The sequence below is a fragment of the Ptychodera flava genome, unplaced genomic scaffold (genome assembly GCF_041260155.1).
Source record: "Ptychodera flava strain L36383 unplaced genomic scaffold, AS_Pfla_20210202 Scaffold_39__1_contigs__length_1403739_pilon, whole genome shotgun sequence".
Taxonomy (NCBI): domain Eukaryota; kingdom Metazoa; phylum Hemichordata; class Enteropneusta; family Ptychoderidae; genus Ptychodera; species Ptychodera flava.
The window spans coordinates 1099205-1116620 of NW_027248361.1; the positions used below are offsets into that span (position 1 = coordinate 1099205).

The window sequence follows — 17416 nt, forward strand, 5'->3', positions numbered from 1 at the left end:
TTAGACATCTAGCAAAAATGGTGGGATTTTATCTCGCCCTGTTGTTTTTATTTTCGGATTTTCCCTGACTGTATTCATTTGAAACTACCAGTGCAACCGGTATTTCCTCATTGACAACAAATACCTTCTATGCGGCATTTCAGTGTGTTAAGAAAGGGAAAGACAGCTCCAAACAAGGGCACAGTATCGCGAATCGTTGAAGTTGTAGTTTCAGGAACACAATGGCGAAGAGTTTGTTGAGTAAATCATATATGAGAAAAGAGAATCGCTCAGTTCTTCTCTTGATGTGGACGCTGACCGGAAACAAATATAATTTTGGCCCGCATTATAGTAACATCGTTCTTGAATCAAGAACGCTCTCTTCTCTCTCTCTCTCTCTCTCTCTCTCTCTCTCTCTCTCTCTCTCTCTCTCTCTCTCTCTCTCTCTCTCTTACAAACACACACACACACTCTGGCACACTCTGGCACAGTCTCTCCGTCTCTGACACACACACACACACACACACTCACTCTCTCTCTCTCTCTCTCTCTCTCTCTCTCTCTCTCTCTCTCTCTCTCTCTCTCTGACCTTATTCAAAGCCAGCTCTGTACTTCGAATTCTTTTTGTGAAGTTAAGGCTCACCGATGCACTAGCGTAAATCAAGTCTAGACTTGTCGGTCTGTAATTGACGGAGCCAGCAAGTGACTCGTAAACCTGCCTTGATACTTGTCACGTTTTCGTTCCGCCGTTTCTCGACTCCTCCACTCTCAATATATTTATTCCTGGTCTAGGTCTGTGTAGTGGAATACCCAACTCCGTTATTAGTTTTCGACGAGTGAGTTTGGATTTCTGTCAAAATTATATCACTGAATGTGTTTATCACTGAAATAGGACTTGGCAACCTTCACTATCTCACTATGACAAGCTCGAAGATAATCAATTAACATTGGCACAAGTCTCCGTCAATCGTATGAATCGCATTGCTAAAGTACATTTTGATAAACTCGGTCCTGCTCGAATATTATTAATTTGATGGTAGCAATTCGACCGGATAGAATAACCTTGATATGAGACGAATCAGATAATCATCATTGAACATGTTAATAACAAAATACATTCTGTACTTATTTATTTATCTATTTCTTTATTTATTTATTTGTTCATGAATTTCTAGAGGATGTGAACTGTGTATAGGCCAAATTGCTGGAATATATTATAGAGGTACGGTGTTTCTGCAGTAACTTTCACAAAGAACTCGCCGGGGGAAAGCGTGGAATTCTGGGAAATAAAGTGTAAATTAAAAGTTAGTAAATTCGGAAAATAATTGTCAGAATTTGCAAGCGAAGAAATGTGCATATCGGCGATGTGACCACCCCTCCAATGTAATATGGTCTATCCCTAATTTGTTTTTAGCCTGCTGTCCACGACAAGCATTCCACAAACTTGAAGTATGTACCATTGCTAAGAGTAGAATATATTTCTCCGTGACCACTAGCTTCCCAAGTTTGGTCTACCTTCAACTGTAGGCCTTCCTCGGTAAAATAAAAAAAGTCTTTTTTGTCTTCCAAGCTTTGCTAGTTCTGCTGACGATTTAAACAAAAATGAGTTTGGGAAGCTTATATATGCTCTGTATGATAATAATTTTGACCCCTCCTATCCTGCTACGCAAAGATAGAAACATGATCAATTAGCAGTTCTTCGCGAAAGAAATGGATGATGGTTGAACATAATCAATGAAAACTTGTTTTAAAATTATGCGTCAATTCCTCCTATGAGAATATTAGCAAACACGCAACATGGTATTGTATTGTATTGTATTGTACTGTACTGTACTGTATTGTATTGTATTGTATTGTATTGTATTGTATTGTATTGTATTGTAATGTATTGTATTGTATTGTATTGTATTGCATCGTACTGTATTGTATATGTACTGGACTGCATTGCTCTGTACTGTTTTGTGTTTATCGTCCTACATCGCTCTGTAAATGTACCGTTCTCTGTTTTTCCATGCTGCATTGTTGCACCGTATAGTGCTGGACTGCATTTGTGCACCGAACGTCTTTGCCACATACTCAACTGTCCTGTGTTGCTCTGCTCTACATTATACTGTGATGTTTTGCTCTGTACCGCAGTTCACTTCGCTGTCCGAGCTGAGCTGTGCTGTATTATGTCGCATGTAGTGGATTATGTTCGCTCGCAGTATATAATTCTCTTTTGATCGGGGAAAAGATGGCATATAGGCTAATGACATCAGACGAAGGATAATCGCAATTCACTAATCCACAATTTTGAATAAAATATTAAAGAAATGGATGGATGCTGTCTGAAGGGATATACACATACACATTTCTATATAAGCACATTGCCTCCACCAACACTGAAGTTGCTAGGTATCACAATGAAGACGGGCCATACCAACGGTCGCATTTGCTTGCGTACGCGGCGAACACAGCGAAGACCTCTGAAAACTAGAAGAACTGGAGGGTCCGCTTTTTTGTGTGTCGGGGGCCTGCCTCGCCGCACACAAATATCTCTCTCTCTCTCTCTCTCTCTCTCTCTCTCTCTCTCTCCCTCTCCCCGACACAATGCACTTTAAGACATACTCCTCGCCAATTTTGTACTCAGTCGACTAATTGACAAGTCCAATCAATGACTTGACCACACACCCGTGCATACGGGATTCTAAAACCAAAAGTTAGATGAACTGATGTTGATATAAATACCGCCATACATAAATGCTATGCTATACGGGGGGAGCTTATCATATGCGGGCCCTGGGTCTAGATCGGAAACTCATTGACGTAAGGTGCGAAGCAAGTGCCATCATCGAATCTTGGGAAGGGTAGCGGTGATTCGGCCCCGCAAAATTTGACATATTTACAAGATGGACAGAGCATGTACATTTTTAATTATTCCATTCTACATTTTGTATGTGACCTTATTTTAATCTGAAAGAGCAAGAAGCATGAGTCTTATAAACAAGCGTTTTCATTTTCCCCAGTCTTCCAAGATCCGATAGTCAAATCAAATATTGGATGAATAAAAAAAGAGGCCTTTTGGCCGACCCCCCCCCCCCGAAGTAGTAGTATATGCCTCGAAAGTGAAAGACTTCAACTTTCACTCTAGCTTTCTTTAATGAAACCTCAACCTTTCTCTTACCAAACCATGAATACAAATCCGGGGTCACCGATCATTGGCCGATGTTTGACATTCAAAATGATAGCCGTCCCCCGTGTTAACTCTATGGGGAAACACAAAATTTTCGATGTTCGAAAAACTAAGATTGTGAAATATTTTCTCACTCGAAAGAACTATCAAAATGGATCTCACAAGTGGTAGATCAGAAAAAGTGTTGGAAGAGTCCGAACAATGGTCGCCGTGGCCCATTGTTTACCTGTCCTTGACGCGAAAACGAGGTGTTAATAGCGTTAAGGTCATTCAAGGTGAATCACTTCAGGACAGTGTTAATGAAACCGGACACTTGTTTTGTCCATACCGGGACAAGTCTTAGATGATATCTGCCATCAGACATTTCACGACTTTCCTGGACAAAAAACAAAACAAAAAAAAAAACAGGCTGTACGACAAGTATGTTGTACTCGACAAAAAACAATAAAAAGTTACCTTGACTCTTGTCAAAAAGGTGTTTTTATAGACCAGCGACCACAAAACCAGTGTTCATGTACGTTAAGCCACTAAAATGTACGTCATTTATTGGGCAGTTTGCTGTATAGCGCCAAAGGCGTGGGGTATCCCCGAAACGACCGTCTGCACACATCGTCTAGTATGATAAAGTAAATAGTCTATTACAGTAGCGCATGGTGCGAAATGGTCTGTGACAGCACGCTGAGGTCCGAAGTTTCCTTGAAGTTCGCTTGTTCCACATCATCGAGTTCAACTCATCAAGCCTCGCTTTATCCGTTGGTTAAGCCAGTGTCACGGCTCTACACCCTTGCGTGTTGCGTTTAAACGCTATCGAGTCTCGATTTATGCGACCTACATTCATGACATTAAAATGACGTCATAGCATTTACGAACAAAAGTGTGAAATTAACCACACCGCTTTCATTTAGACACACACACTCACTACAATGTCAAGAAGAAAAGACAGTTTTCTGGTGTTCTCCAGCTTCCAAAAAGGTTTCAAGGTCTTATCAACATAAAAAGAAATTTGCCATTAAAATCAATTAATTCTGGACTTTGCCTAATAGTATACGCTGTAAATTGTTGCGTACGTGCAAAACGTGAGTAAATTGAACTTTCGTGAACTCGCTTGACGACCACATGGTGCATGGTGGGCCTGTATTGTAAATTTCCCAATTTTTGTAACGTTTTCAGTGCCACGTATTTCCCGCCCAACAACAAAGTTGTTTTTTTTTTATGCGAAGGGACATTTTGTGATAATAAAATACAAGAAAGATCGTAATTTTGTTTACATTTTAACAATTTTGTACCACTTTGTATTTAGACTTAATTAGCAACACGGACGGCTCGAGAAATTTGTCGTTTACTCAATGGATAACGTGAATGAAGATTTCCAAATTTGGAGGACTTGAGAAGGACATTTATATTTTATGCTAAGGTACTTATTGGGGCACAAAAGAGACGGAATCGATTTTACTTTCCACGTGTTCCGAAAGCGTCGAAACGGCAAGCATCACAGTCAGCGCACGACGAAGGATGCACCAATCAATAAATGGAACAGCCGCAGCTCCGATTGGATTGGACCTACACGAGGACCAATGTGATTGCAGCTTATAAAAGACTTCGCTAATCACAAGCACCCTAACGTCAGTGAGAGTCTCTGATACTTCCCGGCGGGGTGGCGGCCACCAAAACAGCATCCAAATCTTGTGTGTACTTGCCATCGCACGAAGCTGTGATCTGTCGTCTCTCACAATTTCGCCAGAAATTTTTCGATGATGTTACACATCCGAGCTTTCCGCGGGGGATGCAGGGGACGTGAAGCGGCGCATCTTTTGGGAAACGTAAGTTTTTTTCCGCAGCGAACACACATTCTGCGAAATTTTTGAACGATATTTTGGTTTTGACAGCTACAGTACATTGAGTCGCACGTAGTGTGTTTGTAGTACAGTCGGCACGTACACAGCGACTAAGCCATGCTGCACAGAGGTTGTTGCGTGACCTGATGGTCCCCATCTCTCGCTTCCACTTGTCTTCTCAGGGAAATTTTCTCATGTTTTATGGCAGGGCTGAGGATGTTTTGTACGCACGTTTCTCCAGGAAAATACGGAAACAGCGACTTTCCGTTCAACTGCAAATTGAAACAACCACCACTCAGTTTAACAGGCATAATATTGATCGTTGCGAGAGCTGCAGACGACAGCGTAATTACCGCATGCATCCGTTTTTTTATGAAACATTGTTTTATTAAGTTTTGGGAGTCCGTGCATTCCAGGGCAATTAAGAATTATTCTAACTGTTTCATAACAATATTCTTAGCGATAAACCGTACTGAATACATCCGTCGAGTACCTCGCTACCATTATGAAGGGTTATCGATTTGCCGATGGGGTTACGCGTAACAATGTTAGCTAACAAACACCAGGTTGAAAGGAAAAACTCTCGAAAGAAAAAAAACAGCGCATCGATCGACATCACACCGGAGGACGCTTTAAATTTCACAGTTTTACAATGAAAGAGCGTTTCGTTCAAACAGTTTGTAAACTGTGTGACATTGTTGTACATTTTGTTGGAGAACATTTTGAGGAAAATTTAGAGCAATTCTCGTAGACGGCACTTTGCCGAAGTCGCACGCCCAGTCATTTTATGTCGGAAGTTGAGGTGAGACTAGAAATGGCGGGAAACAGGTATCATGAACAGCAACAATGTGTCTTACAGTCGCCGCAATGAGAGAGAGAGAGAAAAAAACACAACTGAACAATAGGTCTGGTTTAAAATTTAATGAACAGTGAAAACCTGTCGTCTGTAAAATTGCTTTAGTCAGGAAAGTGAGTCTGAACCTTCGCGTCGTTCCACTTTCCGAGACCCATCAGATAAGGTACCCGTTTCCCGTTTAATTCAAGTTTCAATATTTCAAGATGTTTGCGCCAGATTGAGTGATTTATTTCAATCTACCCGTATTAACATTACGATCTCTTTCATGGGACGATCATATGTGCATCAATTTATGTTTTTGTTCCCAAATGTGAGCTTTCAAAGTTTTCCATCACGATCGTTTTCACACATTTTCAGGTGCGGCCAACTAAGGGACGGACCATTAGATCTTGGGAGGGGGGTGGTCAAAAAAAGAAAAAAAAAAATTTCAGAGCAGAAAGTTTCTCTAAACTAGTTTGCAAAATAAAAAAAAATAAATTAGAAGAAATATGCGTAAAAAAAAAATCTGCAAAAGTCTTTAAAATCTCGAACTTTTTTTAGATTTACTGACAGGAAGCAACTTTCTGTATTTTTTAGTACATCCTCCAGGCACATTTTTAATTTTAATTTATACATTGAGAGTGACTGTATCCTTATACTGGACGTTGTGATTATCTTATCTTTTCAGGACTTTTGTATTCTGATCACTTGAAAATTATAAAATTATAGAGCCTGTTTTCTACTTGTTTCCTGCATACAAACCAAGCAGGTACACTAGGTAAAACATTGAAACTATGGTATGGTTGTCAAAACAGAAAGTTATATTTGCCTATTAAGATCAAGGTAAACAGATGCAGGCCACATCAGGTTCATTTTTTTTCACAGCATTTATTGCAATGATGAATGCAAGAATGGGGTGAACAAGTAGAAACACGTCAATAATGATAAAACAACATACCAAGTCATGTATTATTTTGCTTTTAAAAAGGCATTTTCAATTCTTTTTTCTCAAAAAACAGCCTCATAAAACAACAGCAACACATTTTTTTGCATTCAACAACTACTACGTAGAATGCCATCTATCCCAACACAAAAACACACTAAAGGGTTGAACTTTGGAAGTTTCTCGATAGCAAATACTGAATAAATCTGCATGAATAATCGTTTGTGTGTAGCAAATGCTGAATGACAATTATCTGAAGAATTTTTCCACCACAAAAAAAGAGCATGATTTAAACAAATCTTAAGGGACTTATGTAGCAAATTTCAAAGAAATTGGACAAGCCCTTTCAGAGAATACAGCTTTTTTGACCATGAATGGCATAAATTGCCCTAAAAAGACAAATATTAAAATTTCACCACATCTATACACATCCAATCAATTTGGACATGCTGCTACAGAGAATAGATGTTTTGATCAAAAAGGGCAACAATTGCTCTAAAAAACACAAATATGCAAATTTCATTATATTTTGCAAACAGCTTCTCAGCTTGTCAAAATCAATTGTAAATCATGAGATATGCATGTTTGGTGGGGTGAATGTAGGCATTTCACCAGGCAGTAGAAAGGGAAGCCAGGAAACCAAAATAGTCAATTTTCAAAACTATAGGAAGCTACTGAGGAGCAAGAAGACCATGTTTCAGAGGAAGATGTGTAATCTGAAAAAAATGCTCCCCAAGTGCCACCAAATAACACCATTTTCATCTCTATTTTTAAAAAAATCCAACGGCAGGGGGGGGGGAGCAATGTTCCAAGTATACTGCTAACTACTGGCATGGTTTTGTGTTGATCTGAGTTGCCTAGTGGGCACCTAGTTGGCAATGGGGAATTTTAGTAGTGGGGAGAGGGCAGTGGGTAGCTTGAATTGTTGTGGGGAGCGGGGAGCGGGCAGACTGTAGATACCGGAGGGCAGTGGGCATCATAATTCAGTGGGAGGGCACATTTTCAGTGTATACTAGTGGGAGGGCAGTTATGAACAGCTCTCACTTTCCCCTCCAAATTTTAGGTCAAGGTCAAAAATAAGAAAAATCGGTATATCAGCCTTCAAAACATGTTTTGTGATGATTTTGCGAAATTACCAGTTGGCGGCACCTGCATTTTACAGAACTCTAACACCAGTCGCTCGCGTTTTCCTGGAACCACGGCAGTGCACGAGTCCCATGCCGCTTATCCAATCTATATCAGTTACTTATCGAATAATAGCCTTTAAAAAACGCAGATAACGTCTTGAAACTTTCTACAAAAGATCTTCAGTCGATGTCCATTGTATTGTATGTCCATTTGAACATACCATCAAACACCCTGGAACATGATTTGATTAGACATTCTGGTTAGACTTTTCACACAATAATTGGTTCTTTCACATGACTGGTCATGTAGTTCAAAACCTTTATTTTTGGAATTTATTATACAACACAAATTACATGATGTATCAGGAAAGAGATGTGATATTTTTATTCTTTGAAAAATATTGATTGCAACTTATGGTACAGTAAACTAGAAAAATTATTTTCAGGAAGCTACACTGTCAAGTAGAGCATGGAGGTAGTATGATTTATTTTTGAAAAAGTAAATGCCACAAATAATGACCTCCAAAGGGTAGCTCAAACCCCCAACTAGGACCGCCAACTGGGACTCCCAGTTGGCTTAAAATGCACTCTGGGACCGGTCCCAGTTCGCTTCTGGGACCGGTCCCAGTTGGCCTCTAGGACCGGTCCCAGAAGCGAACTTGGACCTGTCCCAGAAGCATAGCTCGATGTAACTGGGACCTTTATGATTGCGGGGAAACACACTTGTATCGAATGAACTGTACCATGGAGGTAAGGTACCTCCATGCTGTAATGACGAAACCATAATATTAATGGGAAAGAAGTTTCCCATCCCACTATATGCCTTTTGTAGCAATTGTATGCACTTGTTTTATTCATATTCTCTGTGCTGTTGTGAAAATTATGTAATAACTAGATGTTTTTTGTGTGGGAAAGCTAACATCTCCCAGTTTCTTTCTAGGGCAGTCAGGTCTTATTTCAATTCTGGGACTCGTAGCTCCATAGAGCTATGACAGACATACAGACTGAAATAGAAAACACTGAGACAGCATATGCTACGGAATAGCTGTCAATGAAGTTTTGAAGCAGTGCATGTTGTTGACTTATATATTCAAAACCCTTTGTCTTAAAATGTAACGGGACTATGTGCATGTTGTTGACTTGTATATTCAAAACCCTTTGTCTTAAAATGTTATGGGACTATTATATAACGCCTCATTGATGTCTAGTTTTTTCCTTGCACAACAATGAAATGATTCTGCTGTACCAGCACATGCATGCACTAATGGTTGCCCCTCTCCTATTTTATGTCTATCTGTTCAGAAATATAACTAGGTCCAAATTAAGATATCACTCATATACTGCAAATGAACTGCAATTCTATTAAAACACAGCGAGTTTTCCTTAAATGATTTGTTTGATGTTTTTAATGTAAATTTGAATGCCTTGATGAGTTGCTAGTCTTGCCCAATTATTTTCATCTCCTTTTTCATCTGATTCAGTACACTGAGTCAGTGAGTCTCTCTATCAACGTGATCCGTGCAGTAAGATTTCAACACACACCATAGCACAGGACTTACTAGTGCTAAGAATGAGTACATCACAGTAAGGCCAAAGTAACTCAAATTCTTTGTTTTGCGCCCACTCAAATGTTTCGGAACATGAGCGGGAAGGCAGTACTAAAACACATACAAGAAAATCAAAACACACGTTATATTTTCATGATTATTTCCATGTAACAACATTAGTGTGTATACAAAAATGCCTGTGTTCGCGCTGCCCATTCGCCACGTTCGCAAAAGCGAATTGAAATCAGCAGTGGCGAAGAAAAATCGATCCTAATTCGCCACAGTGGCGAAAGTGATTTTTGTTGAAAAAATTCCGCAAAATAAGCAAAAACGTGGGGTTTTTAAGTCTTTTGTTGATCTGCGCTTCTCTTTCGGCGATTCGCGAAAAAAACTATATCTACTTCCGTATTGTTCTCTCCGACGTACGCAATTGCAATCGAGCCAAGTCTCGCGAGAGATTTGACGTCAAATTGTATAGTGTACAGCATGCACATAATGACTATCGCGAGAATTGAAAATGCAGGCAGACGCAATCGAGCCCTAGTCTCGCGATAAATTTGACGTCATTTTGTCTAGTGTACAGCAAGCAAAGCGAACACTCGCGAGAATTAGAACTTTTGCTCACAGACAACACGCATTTTAATCGTGGTCACAACGTCCGGTGTTGAAATTTATTTGCATCGTGGTCTGGACGTTCCGTGTTGCGCATTTTAATCGAGGTCTTATTTAGCCTAATGGTGGTCGATTTGCATCGCGGTCCTCATGGTCCCGTATTGATGTTCATAAAAATCGCCATCCCAGCGAGGCATTCCGTGTTGTTGTCGATTTGCATCGCGGTCACGACGTTCCGTGTTGTTGTTCATTAGAGAGGTTATAATCTAATTACGTGTACGTCTGAAGGCACACAGTGGCGTACGCGTATCCATGCTCAGTTGTGATTTTTTTGGTTGATTTTTCCGGAGTCCTACTAATTACTGCCCGTCACTGCCCGTCAGGAAATTAGCCTTCCAATTACTGTAATCAGTCGATATTTCAATACCAAAGACCACTACTCTTTGTAAAAACGAACGAAATAATATGCCAAGATCCGAAAAATGTTGATTTTCGAACGAGTAGCAACGCTAATCGTGTGATCGTACATGCATCACCATTGGCCATACATACTGCCCGTCGACCTCCGACCACTGCACTGCCCGTCACTGCCGTCGGGAAATTTACCTTTCAAAAACTGTAATCAGTTGATATCTCATATCAAAAACATTACTTACTATACAACCAAACAAAATTTTCGTCCCAGACCCCAACAACGTTGATTTGCGAACGGTGCAACGCTGATCGTAATCGATGTCCGAACACTGCCTATCATCACTGCCCGTCGAGTAGAGAACTTAGCGCTCCAATATTCACGTTAGTTCTGAGACAGGACTCGGGCATTTGGAGTAAAACAGACTCTTATTTTGTAGCTTTCTATTATATAAGTGGCCTTTGGTATTGAAATATCGCCTGATTACAGTAATTGGAAGGCTAATTTCCTGACGGGCAGTGACGGCAGTGACGGGCAGTAATTAGTAGGACCGATTTTGCCGTATTATTTTTTCAGAAACATACGAAATTCGTCTAAGTTTTAAGAAACAATTAATTTCTCTACGTGAGGACTATTCAAGCTCGTTGTATCCTCGCATTAAATTTACTGATTTTCTGTAGGCCTAATACAGTTATTTATGTGGTTTACGGAAATCTTTGTGACAGCTTCAGGTAGAAAGTTGAATTAGACAACATTTCATTTATGTCAGGAAATCATAGCACGTACGTCTTGTTCAGGTGAACTCTACGGAATTTCTGATATATTTGCAAATTTACAATGATACTCATACTAGTACTTAACGAGATTTCTGTCTAAATTCCCGCAAATCACCAAGAAAATCTAAAAATTACTACACGTAATTAAGACTACATGTAGAAGTGTCGTTCGATGACGTTCCGAACGTCTGTGCCACATTTACGAGACGTCTTGTATGACGTGACAAAGACACTACGTGTACTGATGCAGGGGTTAAAATTTCCGCTGGTCCGAGGTCACGGTCTAGCGAAATCCACATCGGTCTAGTAACTAAAATTTTTCACTAGCCCGCGGTCCAGTGCAAGAATACTTTGTTACTACCTTTCCCTGCACTCTATTTGGTCGTAAACTGCAATCCGATACAAAATTTCATAAACTCAGCCATTAGTGGGACTCCCGCTTGCTCTGTACGCGTATATGCGTAGCACTATACAACATAGCCACGAAATGTTTACATCATCTTCCTGCACAGTGACGTGTACTGATTAGCAGATCTCTCATTAGCGAGATCTCTCATTACACGAGATCTCATGCATACCGATAAACACTAATAGGGGGGTGCCCCTAATTAGGTCATTCCTAGACAATTGAAAGTAAATCAAGTATATGAGTCACCTCGTGTTCAGGATCACACACGTGTTGTTGGATTGATTATGCAACGAACTCTTGATTCAATTTGGGGATCAAACTCAGCCCATCCACCAACAAAGCGGGCCTGTGTAGAGCATGTTGAGCAACCTGATGGTCCTGAAGTGACATTTAGCCAACCTCCTACTAATACAGGAGAAGCTCAAGTGATTTCACCCACATCAAGTTCGTCTGTTGTGAGTGTTGACATTCACAGTGGTAGTGCTGGTGTCGAGGCCATCGAAGCAGACAGTCATACCGAAACTTCTGCAACTTTACCAGCTGGTGATACTTTGTCAAAGGATCAAAAGTATGACAAGTTCAAGCGTAAACGACGTTTTGTGCCTACCTGGACCCAACAATGGCCTTGGGTCAGCTATGACGGAGAAAAAATGTTCTGCTCCTACTGTCCGAAATTCCCCAGTATTGCCGATAAAAGTAGTGCCCTTTTTAAAGGGACAGCGAACTTTAAAGTGGACCCTCTGAAGTCACATGAGAAAACTGTCGAACATGCTACTTGCACTCGCCGGTATTTCCGAGATGTTGGGTTAAAGAACATGACAGATAAGTCATATCAATCAAAATTTCAACCAAATGTATCATAGACTCTTTTAGGGAAAGCATCACAAAACTGAATGATGGACAAAGAGTTAGAATGAGAAAACTTTTCCGTACTGCCTATGCTGTAGCTAAGAGTGGCAAACTGGTTTCGGACTTCATGCTTATGTGTCAACTTCAGCAAGCAAATGGTTTGCATCTTGCGAAAACTATCAGAACATCCTGAGCTGAGGTGTTTTTGGCATCTACGAAAATTTCAAAACTGGTATACAATCAGAGATAATGGATATTAATTTTGTCAGTATATTGGGTGATGGTTCCACTGACGTAGTACTTATCGAGCTGGAAGTTGTATTTCTGAGATACGTCAGTTCTGTTGACGGTATGCCCGTATGCAGAGAAACTGACACTGTGTCGCTTGAAACTACCAATGCTCAAGGTGTCATGAATGCTATAGAAGCAGGACTTTCACAGGTTGATTTAAGCCTTGATATGTTACGACCAGATAATGATGAAGTCAAACCAAGTTTGATAATGGCCAATTTCGATGGAGCATCAGTCAATTTTGGTGAAAAAAATGGAGTGGTGAAACGAATGAAGGACATCTTCCCGACACTAATATCTCTGCACATGTATTGCACACAAGTTGGAGCTTGCAGCACTGGATGCTAACAAAGTAACACTGAGCAGCCTCAGCAGTTTTGAGGAGACTTTCAAGGGAATATTTCATTCTACCACTATTCTCCAAAGAGGAGAAGAGAATTGCAGGCAATATCTGACATGCTAGAGCAAAACCTGTGTCATCTAAGTGGAGTAAGGCAGGTACGATGGCTGTCCAGCAAAGAAAGAGCTGTGAAGGCTGTTAGGCATAACTATCAAGCTATAGTAACTCACCTTGAAAACACAGCTACTGATGCCAAGGCAACTGCTGATGCTGGAAGCAAAGCTAAAGGATATCACAAAGCTATCACTGCCATCAAATTTGTCAGACTTCTCCACTTCATGCTGGATTACCTACCTTTGCTAGCACAATTATCCAGGGCATTTCAGGAGGAGAAATTACTCATTATGGAAATTCCAGATGCACTGGAACAGACATTGCTGGCCCTAAATGCTTTAAAGTTGTATCCAGGAAAGAATACTCGTGAGTTCCTTGACAATTTGACATACAGAAGAAGATGTTTGCAGAGGTCAAACTGCACAGTAGCCCAGGAAGGAATGCTGATGACTTGGCAACAAATTTTACTGATTGCATTGTCGACAGCACAATTACTTACCTGAAATCAAGATTCAGTGTGTTACAGGAGAAACCCTTTCACTCCTGATGATCTTCAACTTCCAGAAGTGGCCTGTAGATCATCAGCAATTGGCTGCTTATGGCGTTTCTGAACTGATTGAACTACTTGAGACTTACCTGTATCCACATTTCTCAGAAGATGAGAGAAATGAAATTGTGAGCCAATGGCCAGCTCTGAAAGTGTATTGTAAAGTGTGGCGCACTGCAAAACCAGTTGATGTTTACAGTATGTTACTACAAACAAAACCAACTTCTCTAAATGCAATGATAAAACTCATTGAATTTGTTATGGCTGTATCCCCTAGCACAGCCAGCTGTGAGAGAGCTTTCTCTAAACAAAATGTCATCAAAACACAACTTCGATCTGTCATGACTCAGGAATCTCTGCGTCACCAATTAATGATAATGACAGAAGGCCCTGAACTGAAAGACTTTGATCCTGACAGAAGTATTGCCCATTGGCTTGACAGTAGTTTGCATAGTAGACATATTCAAGGACATAAATTGAAGTAAAGCCAAATGATGATGATGCTGATATTGATGATGTTTTCTTCAACCATCTGTCAGCCAAGTAGACATTCACTTGTAGGCTGATGGTACGTAAATGTAGCCACTCTTGACCACCCGTGTGGTTTTCTAATAAATAACTCCCTTACATTAAGAAAGTACATGTACGTGTAAGCAGTAAAATCATTGACCTACAAATACGAATAAAATTATGTGTGTGTACAAGAATTATATGCGAACTGAAACCTATGCAGGACTAGTGAATTTTTATGCAGGACTAGTAGATTATATTTTTCACTAGTCCTGGTCTAGCAGACTTTGCCCGGAAATTTTAACCCCTGTGATGTAACGTAATAACGTGTAACCAAACTTCTATTTTAATCGCAGTCCGAACGTTCAGTGTTGCTGTCATGCTGTTGATTTGCATCGCGGTCCCAACCTTCCGTGTTGCAGTTCATTTTAATCGTGGTCTCAATGTTGCGTGCTGCTGTCGATTTGCATCGCGGTCCAGAATCAAGCAATTTCCAGTGTTAAAATGAAGACAACTGGATACAAGGTTGATGTGTTGATAGTTTATTCTTGTGCATGCAACCGACATTGGAGATTATAGCATTATAGAAAGCTTTGTTTTCGTAAAAATGTGTGGCTAATAAAATTTGTCTGTGGCTAATAAAATTTGAAACTATTCGCCACAGTGGCTAACAGCTTTCGAAACCCAGCGCTAACACAGAAATGGTCAGAAACTTCCTTTCATCGTGATCATCATAAGTTATACTACAAAATGTGAAATTTTGTAAACAAAGTATTGTAGGCAGGAAAGCTACTCAGTAAAATCCTATTCAAACCATTGGCAGTAGAAAAAACCCTAGTATGTGCACACAGATGCAAAACAAATTACTTTGGCCTTAGTTGGGATCTATTAAATGAGGCGTATACCTACCGGTATAATTATGGCAGAGTAAAAAGGTGAAAACATTAACACTGATTGTTAGTATGAAGTACCAGTAACTAGGTTTTTTCATAGTGGTCCCAGTTTACAATTGGATGTGTCCCTGAAGTGTACTTGGACTGATCCTGGAGGCCAACTAGGGCCGGTCCCAGAGTTAATTTTGAAGCCAACTGGGACTGGTCCTGGAAGCCAACTGGGACCGGTCCTGGAAGCCAACTGGGACTGGTCCTGGAAGCCAACTGGGACCGGTCCCAGAAGCGAACTGTGACTGGTCCCAGAGTGCATTTTAAGCCAACTGGGAGTCCCAGTTGGCGGTCCCAGTTAGGGGTTTGAGCTACCCTTACATACCTGGAGGATAACGATTAGTTTTCTGTGAACAATCAAGTTGTAAACCTGTTCCGTTACAGTGGTTTTCGTTGAACCGTTGGCAGTACAAGAATAAGACATACAAAGTTGAGGTGTGCCTACACTGTCAGGCATCATTATCGTCCATGCTGTAATATCAGTCAATGACAAATAATCATTCATGGAAAGTTGAAACGTTGTCCAGAACCATTGTCCTGACCTCCTTCCAGACCATGTTTCAGCTTTTGCAAAGTTGATTTCCTCTACGATCGACTGATACTACACTGGACAATATAGTAATACCTGACAGTGTTGGCAACCCTGCAATTGAGACGGTATGTCTGGTTTCCGTACATATATTGATGAAGTTAGCATGTTTTAAAGTGATACTAGTTAGTGGTGGGTAAGATCCGTCTTCTGGTACAAAGTCCAAAATATTCCACTGTTCATAGAATTCTGGATAATTTAAAGGATTTTTTCCCAAATTATGAAAGTCTCTTTTAGTTCTCAGTTTCAATGATATATCAACATTTTACCAATTTTTATGAATTTTCCTGTTATATTTTTGATAATTTTGGACCAAATGGACATCACATTTCATTGGCTATGGGTTTTTATCAAAATTTTGGCAAAAATCTGAAAAAAGTTGACTGGGACCCAGATATGTTTTGTAAAGGCAATAAAACTGACTTTGGCGCTCAAGGGATAATTAAAGCCTAAACATGGGACTATCTGTCAAGGGTACGTGACCATTTGCTCAATGTGAGGAAGGCAAATGGTCTCCTGCCTCGAGGGTACATTATAGTACCTTGTTGGAGCTGTAAAGTTTTTATTACATGCCTGTCGTACATGGTTTTCACCCAAATATTTTTACATACAACCGACAATCACATGCTTTAGTCCAATGTTACGCGAAAATCTGTTGAAAAAAAAAGCGATTTTCACCATTGAACACCATATTGATATATTTTAATCACTGTTATGCGGTTTATCAAATTTTTTATGCATACAAATATTGTAAAAAAAGTATTTCTGATGTGAAACATATAAGTTGATCATTTTGAAATTCAAAAATTGTCAAGCTGAAAATAGTTCCAGCTCACTTTCAGTTGGATGATGACAATGCTGCCGCCACGTCATCAACAAGTTACCATTGAATGTTATGGAACATGCGACACTCGATGTACATTAGGCATGTAATAATATTGAAATTTGAATGGAGCGGCATGTGCAAAATGGATCGACTGCTGTGCTCGATGGATTGGTCAATGTAATGGTTTGGAGGGGGGTTGGGGGTGGAGGCACTGTATCAGGCAATGCAGGGCAAATGTGGGAAATCAGATTGATTTGCCATGAAAATGAGCCAAAAGGAGATGGGGCAATTTATCTCATTTCCTCCTGTCCCAAAGTCAGTTTTACCGATGTAGCTTCGTACATCATTGTGGCGTGGGGGAGTTTGTCAGTGTCCCAGTGTGGGGATTTTCATGAATATCTTATCCCAGGAGGTTGGGCATTTGGCAAATTCGATACAACTGATTTTTGAATCCCCAGCGTGACTTGAAAGATCAAGGTGACATTGACATTGATTGCTGTTTCTACTGTCCTGGGATTTTATCAGTCTCAGGGTGGTGTGCCAAAGGTGACTAATAAAATGATATCAGTGACAAAAAAAGAGTTGTATGGCCTGCCTTTTTCATACTTCTGAATGCCGATGATTTCTCCAACTCTCCTTTTGTGTGGACTCTTTTATCAGATTGTGTGAAATATTCTTGAATCCAAAAAAATACTCTTCAGTTCAGTGAGTAGGTCATCAGACTGAGTTAGGGATCAACCATTTGATCTCAGGGGTGGTCAA

The 17416-nt window shown here is 40.2% G+C and overlaps 1 protein-coding gene across 1 annotated transcript in view; it reads left to right on the forward strand.

The window, feature by feature from the left end:
• The first annotated feature begins 4451 nt into the window (after positions 1–4451).
• The window catches only part of LOC139127958 (glycine amidinotransferase, mitochondrial-like), a 42499-nt gene continuing 29534 nt past the window's right edge, over positions 4452–17416 (forward strand). The window contains exon 1 of the mRNA XM_070693807.1: positions 4452–4971. Coding sequence (XP_070549908.1) covers positions 4903–4971 — 69 coding nt within the window. The 5' untranslated portion in view covers positions 4452–4902. The remainder of the gene's footprint in view (positions 4972–17416) is intronic.